The sequence below is a fragment of the Mangifera indica genome, chromosome 13, assembly GCF_011075055.1.
Source record: "Mangifera indica cultivar Alphonso chromosome 13, CATAS_Mindica_2.1, whole genome shotgun sequence".
Lineage (NCBI taxonomy): Eukaryota > Viridiplantae > Streptophyta > Magnoliopsida > Sapindales > Anacardiaceae > Mangifera > Mangifera indica.
This window is the reverse complement of record NC_058149.1, coordinates 12,357,011-12,366,990: the sequence shown is the minus strand read 5'-3', so window position 1 is coordinate 12,366,990 and position 9,980 is coordinate 12,357,011. Positions and strand designations below refer to the sequence as shown.

General features: G+C 29.9%; 1 protein-coding gene across 1 annotated transcript; it reads left to right on the top strand.

Moving 5' to 3' along the window:
* Positions 1–4,444: 4,444 nt before the first annotated feature.
* On the top strand, positions 4,445–7,161 carry LOC123194316 (SPX domain-containing protein 1-like). The gene is made up of 3 exons (XM_044607490.1): positions 4,445–4,915; positions 6,228–6,354; positions 6,451–7,161. Exons 1-3 carry the CDS (start codon positions 4,616–4,618, stop codon positions 6,897–6,899), a joined length of 876 nt encoding a protein of 291 aa, XP_044463425.1. The 5' UTR covers positions 4,445–4,615; the 3' UTR covers positions 6,900–7,161.
* Positions 7,162–9,980: the final 2,819 nt, after the last annotated feature.

The following is a 9,980-nucleotide window of genomic DNA, read 5'->3' as shown; positions in this document are numbered from 1 at the left end:
CATGCCACTTATCTTATCATAGATCTTAACATCATGAAGGGATTTTTTATGCACAAAATTAAAAATAAATAAATAAATAGAAGTTAGTATATATATATATATATATATATATATATAGATATAGTTGATATTCACCTTTTTTTTATTTTGATAATGAAGAATTTATTCTAATTTCACTACTTCTTTAAGATTAGACCAATCATATTAAGTAGTTAAAATTTTAATTTAATGATCGATCTTATAACCATTATATTAGATAATTTAAAAGTTTGATTTTAAAAATTTTCAAAAGAAATTTGAACTTATGTATGACATCTTATATATGAAATATCTTCTATTGTCACTCAAGCTACTCGTTGAAGACAATAATCACTTTTTTATTGTTTAGGGTGTAGAGATTTATATTTGTTTGAATTGTAATAAAGATGTAATGAAAATGGGTTTAAGGTTTTCAATACTAGGGTTTGTTTGAGAGATTTAGATTGATTTGATCTTTTCATTGTTGTGTTGTGAGTAATAGATATATGTATGTGTAACTTGCATACATATGTCTAAAAAATTATGCTTGTTGTGCTTGACAAATTTCAGTTAGTGCCCACTTTCACATGTTCCTAGTTTGATTGACGGGCATACTGAAAAAGTTGTAAAGATGTTATACTATGTGTAACTTGCATACATATATCTAAAAAAGGTAAATTTTAGAAAGACCTTTTTTAGCCAAGTATGTGTAGTGTGTTTGCACTATGCACCCTTATTGTAAGGTTATGCCCCGTAATGAATCTTGACCAAGCCTGTAAAGATATCTTTCATATATAATCAAACTTTACACTTCATTATCTTATCACTTTGAAAGTATAATCATAAAAGAGATCACTAAAACACAATAAATTGTATGAACTTTAATTACTATAAAAATGAACTTTTTAGAAATATATAATTTACTACGTCTCTAAACTTAGGGAAGAATGTCATCCTATAAAACTCTATAAAAAATCTCGTATTACCACATTTCAAAAGAGAAGTTATAATGTTCTAATACCTTAAAATTGACATTTAGTAATTGAATAATAAATTATTAGTTAGAGTTGAAGTTTCAACTGTCTTTTTCTTGATAATTAATTTGTTAATGAGATATAATATCATACGATGAATTATATATTTTAATGATCTGTCGATTATCCAACTTTAACGCCAGCAACCTTTTTGGTTTTCTTTGTATTTTCACCGTATTTTCATTGGTTTGTTGTCAAACAAATTCATACGGTCAATTGGCAATAAAATATATTTGTCTTCACTTAGAAAGGGTGACAGAGTAACTTTACTATGTGGCTTAAGACATATGACCTAACTAGGGACATGAATTTGACCAAATGTGCATCTATGAATTGATGTTATTAGCATTGTAGAAAAATGTCACAAGTTATTTCACATTGCCTAAGTCGGCAGCAAGTTTTTGGATGGATGGAGAATAAATAGTATTGCCGGCCCTAAAATTAACTTTGGAGGGCAGTTAAAGGGGGCTTTAATTTCTCCTTACGTACAGTAAAATTAGACGAAAAAAAGGGGACCAAAAATTTGAAGTCCTAAAAACGAGACACTTTTGTCAGAATAGTAGTTGCTTAATCTTAAATTTATCTGCCTTCTTTTCTGCATTTATACTCGTCAACATCTTATAAGGCTGTCTTTTTCATTCTTAATTTCTCTAAATTAATACTCACAAATATCTTCACATTAAAAAAAATAATAAATAATTTTTTTGCCTCATCATCAAACAATAGAAGCATACCCTTGAGACTAAATTTGATTTAATAATTTATAGGCTTAGAATTATAGAATAGGGGTGGGCAGGCAGGGTGTCCAGAGGCAAAGCATGTGATAATGTCCATGTAGGGCACAATTTGAGCTATAAATCACTTAGATTTTGGACCACATTGTAGTTAATTATTGTTATTAATTTCTAGGCCAGTTGAATAATTTGACTGGGGATGGAGGACCACGGTTGTCATTATCCTTAATTAACATTACAAAATTGAAAACACCTAAACCTCTAAAGGCTAAATTCCCTTTGCTTGTAAGTTATTGCATAAAACAAATTTACTTAATTAGCTGTATAAGTTAGGTCATCTTTATAAAAAAAATAAAAATAAAAATGAATTAATGAAAATGACACTTTCATTTATCCTTGGGTCAACATTCTTCTCTGTGAAAAGCCATTAGATGAGCACCCAGTTTCATGTGTTTTGTTTGTTCAAGCCCAACTTGTGTAGACTGCAAATGGCTCAGCATAATGGGCTGGGTACTGTCTCTACCAGACTAACAGCAGAGAAATAATATTTGCAGTTTATTAAGGAAAATTAATTTACCAATAAAATTATATATATATACCTCCCTATTTTAAATATATAAACACACACATATATATATATCATTATATAATTAAATAATTTTGAATTAAAGATAAAATAACACTTAATCATGTGATAATACGTATAAGTATATACATATTTATATACTCAAAATGGGTATACATAATATTGCTCTTAATTTATTTGTATCCACTAACTATTTTTTAAATTATTGGAGGTGATCAAGGGTCAATGAAGCATAAACAAGGTGGAAGCTATGACAAGTATGAAAACCAATATAAAATATAGTTCAAATAGCAGTTGCCACCTTTTAAGTTTTAAAAGTTTATTTTTTAACCTATCCGAGTTATATGGTATTTTTAATAGTTAAAAAGTATCTCTATTATTTTATATAACATATATGACTGATACATTTTTCAGCCACCATTTTGGCAAATATTTGTTGTTGTATGCAAATAATTGAAAGAAAATTTAGTGGCTAGTGGAGAGAAAATTAGATATAAGATAATAATAATAATTAGAGTAAAGAGAAAATTGATATTATTTTATCTTTAATTTAAAATTATTTAATTATATAATAATACATTATTTGTATATCTAAATTATACATAAAAAAAAACATAGAAATATAATTTTATTGTAAACTATATTGTATTAAAAATATAAACTCTATCCAGCGATATGTTTTTAAATTTAATTTCATGTAAAAAGTGTTTGTATAAAAATATATAAACTATATTAAAAAATATAATAATATAAAATATTTTTTAAAAAATATTTAAAATATAATATAAAATTTATAACCATAATCCAAGCATCCTAAACCATGTTATAAAAAATGAAAAAGTGTTAAATTATATTAAAAAGCATAATGACATATGGGCATTTCAGTTTTTTAAATTACTTTTGAAAAACATAAAAATTAATTCAAAAAAATTATGATGAGATGCACTAGGGCTTTTCATTCAATCATTTTTAATTTTAAAATATAAACATGACAGTAGAATGAATGTAAGATAAGGCATTTGTTAGTAAAGGAAAAAAATATGTTTTATTTTAATTAACAATAATATATAAAGCAAAATTGAATATGAAAACTGTCATTTCAAATCAAAACTTAAATTTTCTAGTTACATTTATTGAATTGAGATTGTATGGACACAAAATATAATTAAAATTTAATAAGTTTTATAGATACATAAAGAAATGAAATGTTGAAAATGTAATTGATTTTTTTTTTTTGGGTTGATAATACTGTATTTTATTTTTATAGATTAAAATCATAAATCAAATTGGATAAACCACAATTTTTTCAATTCAAATTGTTTTGAGTTAAAATGAAAAATTGTTTAGTTTGATTTAAGATTTTGACAAACCATTTTTTCAACTTGTTTTGAAAATTTTACTAAAATGAACAAATTTGTGGGATATTAATTAAAATAGTCATTTTTTTTGCCTTTTATACATATATAGTTGTCTTTTTATTTTACTATACAGATATAACTACTTTTCAATTTGACTTTATCTTTGAAAAGAGAAGATTTTAAGATTTTGAATTGATTGGTTTGATTGGCCCGATGGGTTGGCCAATTGGCTATGGTCGGTCCTCAGTCAACCAATTTAAAAAAAAAAATTGATTGATTGAATATTTGACCGGTCAATTAACTATCTGACCAACCTTTTTACTATTAAAATTGTCAAAAAAATTTATATTTTTATCTTATTTTAGCTCATATTTAAGTTTTGACTTAATAAATGAGTAAATAAATTTTATGTGTTACTAATGAATTTATTCTTAATTAAATAAATTTTAACTAAGTAAATATAAAATATAAAATTATTTTAAATATTTTATATTTTAAGTTACATATATAATAAAAAAATAATTTCATATATATAAATAAACTATTTTAATTAATATATCCAAATCAGAAGTGCCGCATTTTTTTTCTTCTCATCTTAAAATATCTTCCCTAGTCCCCACACGGACACGTACCCATCGCCACTCCCTCTCGCTTTCTCTCAAGCCACTGCAAATGGAGTCATACTTGGCACGCTTCAACTCCAAGTCGTGAAAATGCTTCAACCGAAAAAGAAAATCAAGGGGTATAAAATCAGAGATACACCCTTACAAAATAAATAGATATTCCAAAACTAACCTTCCGAATATTCTCCTCTTATCGTTATATCTCCCTCGCTCACCCTTATCTGCCCTCATTTTCCCTCGCTTATTTTCTCTGCAAACAAAGATGAAATTCGGTAAGAGCCTCAGCAACCAGATAGAGGAGACCTTACCTGAATGGCGAGACAAGTTTCTCTCCTACAAGGACCTCAAGAAGAGGTTGAAGCTCGTGGAGCCTAATAAAGCTGGTGAGCGGCCTAACAAACGGCCCAGATTTGACGAGTCTACCGTCGCCGGAGATGATAACAAGGCTAGTGATAGTATCTCGAGAGAGGAAATAGATTTTCTAAGTTTGTTGGAGGACGAAATGGATAAATTCAACACCTTCTTTGTTGAAAAGGAGGAAGAATACGTCATCAGGTTAAAGGTAAATTTATCATCTCAGTTCTTTTTTCGCCTAATCCGTTGGCAAGAAAAAATTACTCTAATTTCCTTTTGCTTTCATATTAAGCAAACTTGAGATAATTTATTTAAATTTATTAGGACTATAATTTCTTCAGTTTAATTTGGTATGAACGAAGATAAAAAGGAATATTTTCAAGCCATGGAAATGGACTGTTACTTCCGTTTTATTCTCTTGGCGCTTTGCCTTGCTTCAGTTATTCTCTTGGTGCTTTGCCATAGTTATCTGTAGGAAATTCTGGAATAATTCCATGCTTTCTTCTGCTTTTTGTGTCAGTGGATGTTATCTGATGTAGTTGAAGCTAGTGGTGGGGAAGGGATTAACTTAAGTTGAGTGTGTTGTGATGGGATCTTTTAAGAATTAGGAGGGTCTAATTTAGTCAAAACATCGTTGTTATTATTTTAATTTTGGATTAGAGATACAAGATGGTTGTTGTCAAGTTTAATTTCCCAAGGAGTTTAAATTTCGTGTTAAAAAAAGGGTACTTTGAAATGTTGCGTCTCAATAGATTAAGTCGATCGTAAAAATGGTCCCACTTGACTTGAAATGGCCAAATCACCATGTCCCACCCAAGGTTTTAAAAAAGGCAGTCTGTTTAAGTTAAAACAATAAAATTTTTTTACCCATATGATATAGATAACCATTAATTTTAATAATAAAAAAGTGTTTATATCATTTTCATTCAAACAATTATCGTATTCATCTATATTTTTTAAAATACATTTATAGTCCTACAGCCTTAATTTATAACATGCTATTCATGTTTTTAGGATATAATTATAATTTTTAAACTATTTATAAGCAAATTAAAAATGAAAATTTTAAAAAACACTTCTAAAATCTTTTAGAAATTAAAAAATATCTCTAAAATCTTCACAATCACCTGTAAAATTAAAAAAAAAATTATAATTTACTTCAAATATATAATCATATATCATTGATACTCATATCTATATTTATATTAATATATTTTTTTTAATTTTTGATTGAAATAAGTATACATGAGGGGTATAAAATTATTTAATAAACTTTTTGGAGAACAGTACTATTTAACTAGAGGGTTTTTTTTTGGGTCTTTTTAATATTTTAATGAAAGTTTTGATAGATTTTTTTTAACAAATTTAACAAATGGTTTGGAAATTGACTTTTTCAAACTTGAAGCAGAAAATTTCCAATGTCATGAAAACCAGTGATATGGCCAATCGAAATTTTGGGCTAAAATTGAATAATTGACATTGACAAGTTTCTGTTGTTGGGACTTGGGATTGGAACGCAGGAGCTACAAGATAGAGTGGCAAAGGCTAAGAATTCCAACGAAGAGATGATAAAAATTCGGAAGGAGATTGTTGATTTCCATGGAGAGATGGTTTTATTGGAGAATTACAGTGCCCTTAACTATACAGGTATTTCAAATTTCCGAAATTGTCTTCCCTTAAATTAATCGAATATTAAAATTCCACAAACTCGTTGTAATTGCTAGCCATTTTTATTAATCACAGGATTGGTAAAGATACTGAAGAAGTATGACAAACGAACCGGCGCTCTGATTCGGCTGCCATTCATCCAAAGGGTATTACAGCAGCCCTTCTTCACCACCGACTTGCTTTACAAACTGGTGAAGCAGTGTGAGGCAATGCTAGATAGCCTCTTCCCCATTATAAACGAAAAGCCTGGCGGAGATGATGCACCAGATGAGGGAGACGGTTGTGAGCCAACAACTTCTGCTACAACGAAGGAAAGTGATGTTCTCACAATGCTAAAAGACCTTGCAGAGATAGAGTATATGGAGAGCTTATACATGAAGAGTACTATTTCAGCATTGCGGGCTCTGCAAAAAATTCGGAGCGGTAGTTCTACTGTTAGCGTTTTCTCATTGCCCCCTCTGCAAATAAGTGGATTGGATGATATATGGAAAAAAACCCCTGTTCTCGAACAAGAAGCCAAGTGATTTGGACTCTCTGTCTCAGGCTCAGCAGCCGGATGGTGAACGAGATTGTATAATAGATGCTTTAGTTACTAACACAAATGTAAAATGGTAAATTTAGGGTTAAGCAAATTAATGTAAACATAAATCTGATATGTTTATATCAGACATATGTTTATGTTAAAATGGAGATTGACTACTGATTATATGTAATTTAAAGGATTTGTTTTGGTAACTCAATATAAAAGCATATATATGTGATAAGGAAAGTGGTTAATTGCAGTAATCAGATTTTTTACCCCCACTTTCATTTGATAGCTGAGGTCCTGGGTAATATTTGACTAATTTGCAAAATATTAGGGATGATTTTGTATGGCATCCCAAAGTTAGTCTTTTTAAAACACATCTGGTGGTTGCACATTTTTTTTTTCAATTATCTGTTAAGCTTTATAACTATACTTTTCTTCCCCAAAAATTTTAGTCAAAATTCTGAATTTACTCAAAATCCTCACCATCAATTTTATCACCCGAATCCATTGCCAATTTATCACCACATTTTATCAATAATCTTGTATCTATCCAATCTCCAAATATATTAACATCTCAATAATTTAGAACCCATTTTTATTTAATCCTAATTTATTCAAATTATATGTTTTTGTTAAAAATGAATAAGCGATCATTAGTGACAAGTTTGACTGTCATTGTACCATCAGCTCAATCTGCAATCGTGCCCTCTCAGAGTTGGCTAAGTGTGCCTGCAACATAAACAGGTACAGTGCACTTGGTTAAAAATATTCAAACGCAAATACAAACTTTGCTTTATTAATTAATTGAACACAAGCGAAAACCGAAAAAAAAAAAAAAGGTCTCATTTTGTGAACAATGCACTTTGCACACGTGCATAAACCGTGCATTTTACGTGTGGGTGTTAACTAATTTATTTTTTTTCATGGGTAAAGATGCTCAACCAACCAAAATTTATCACAAATCATTATATTTTAATCTTCAAGACAACCCATTATAGTTTTATGATACAATATCAATTTGGGGTGTGTATCAATGCTTATTGTCGGAGGATTTGCAAGAATGACATGTGAACGTCACCAGTGGTTCTCACAATTAGGTAAATTTTGTGAGTAGCATTTTGGCATTTGGTTGATCTCTTTTGTTGAATTATATATCAGGGTGTAATCTACAGATATTATTTGCTTGGAGAAAAAAAAAAGTCTATTTTAATTTTAAAAAAATGTCATATGGATATACTGTTTGAGGCTTCAATATACATATGGACGTGGACGTGGTTATATTTTATGCAGGGTTGTGATGGGTCAGTGTTGATTGCGGGGTCTTTGGTTGAGAGAAATGTCTTGCCGAATCTCAGATTAAGAGGCTTTGAAGTCATCGATAATGCAAAAATGCAACTTGAAGCTTTGGGTCTTGGCGTGGTATCATGTGTTGATATATTAGCACTTGCTGCTCGTGACGTCGTTGACTTGATATTCTCAACTCACTTTGTTGATTATTTTTCCTACAACATAAACACTTACAGTGCACTTGTTAAAAATATTCAAACGCAAATACAAACTTTGGTTTATTAATTAATTAAACATAAGCGAAAACAAAAAAAAAAAGAAATTCTCATTTTGTGAACAATGCTCTTTGCACACGTGCATAAACCGTGCATTTTGCGAGTAGGTGTTAACTAATTTTTTTTTCCAAGGGCAAAGATGCTAAACCAAAAAAAATTCATCATAAATCATTATATCTTAATCTTCAAGACAACCCATTATACTTTTACGACACAATATCAATTTGGGGTGTATATAAATGCTTATTGTCAGAGGATTTGTAGGAATGACATGCAAACGTCACCAGTGGTTCTCACAATTAAGTAAATTTTGTGAGTGGCATTTTGGTGTTTGGCATGTCCTCTTCTGTTTTTGGCATTTGGCTAATCTCTTTTGTCGAATTATATATACTAGGGTGTAATCTACCGATATTATTTGCTTGGAGAAAAAAAAAAGTCTATTTTAATTTTAAAAAAATGTCATATGGATATACTGTTTGAGGCTTCAATATACATATGGACGTGGACGTGGTTATATTTTATGCAGGGTTGTGATGGGTCAGTGTTGATTGCGGGGTCTTTGGTTGAGAGAAATGTCTTGCCGAATCTCGGATTAAGAGGCTTTGAAGTCATCGATAATGCAAAAATGCAACTTGAAGCTTTGGGTCTTGGCGTGGTATCATGTGCTGATATATTAGCACTTGCTGCTCGTGACGCCGTTGACTTGATATTCTCAACTCACTTTGTTGATTATTTTTCCTGCAACATAAACACTTACAGTGCACTTGTTAAAAATATTCAAACGCAAATACAAACTTTGGTTTATTAATTAATTAAACATAAGCGAAAACAAAAAAAAAAAAGAAATTCTCATTTTGTGAACAATGCTCTTTGCACACGAGCATAAACCGTGCATTTTGCGTGCAGGTGTTAACTAATTTTTTTTTCCAAGGGCAAAGATGCTAAACCAAAAAAAATTCATCATAAATCATTATATCTTAATCTTCAAGACAACCCATTATAGTTTTACGACACAATATCAATTTGGGGTGTATATAAATGCTTATTGTCAGAGGATTTGTAGGAATGAAATGCAAACGTCACCAGTGGTTCTCACAATTAAGTAAATTTTGTGAGTGGCATTTTGGTGTTTGGCATGTCCTCTTCTGTTTTTGGTATTTGGCTAATCTCTTTTGTCGAATTATATATACTAGGGTGTAATCTACCGATATTATTTGCTTGGAGAAAAAAAAAAATCTATTTTAATTTTAAAAAAATGTCATATGGATATACTGTTTGAGGCTTCAATATACATATGGACGTGGACGTGGTTATATTTTATGCAGGGTTGTGATGGGTCAGTGTTGATTGCGGGGTCTTTGGTTGAGAGAAATGTCTTGCCGAATCTCGGATTAAGAGGCTTTGAAGTCATCGATAATGCAAAAATGCAACTTGAAGCTTTGGGTCTTGGCGTGGTATCATGTGCTGATATATTAGCACTTGCTGCTCGTGACGCCGTTGACTTGATATTCTCA

Bases quoted from the DNA above. Each gene is read 5' to 3' on its own strand.
- LOC123194316 (XM_044607490.1), top strand. From the start codon at position 4,616: ATGAAATTCGGTAAGAGCCTCAGCAACCAGATAGAGGAGACCTTACCT. The intron at 4,916-6,227 runs GTAAATTTATCA...ATTGGAACGCAG, and splicing joins AATACGTCATCAGGTTAAAG to GAGCTACAAGATAGAGTGGC. The intron at 6,355-6,450 runs GTATTTCAAATT...TATTAATCACAG, and splicing joins CAGTGCCCTTAACTATACAG to GATTGGTAAAGATACTGAAG.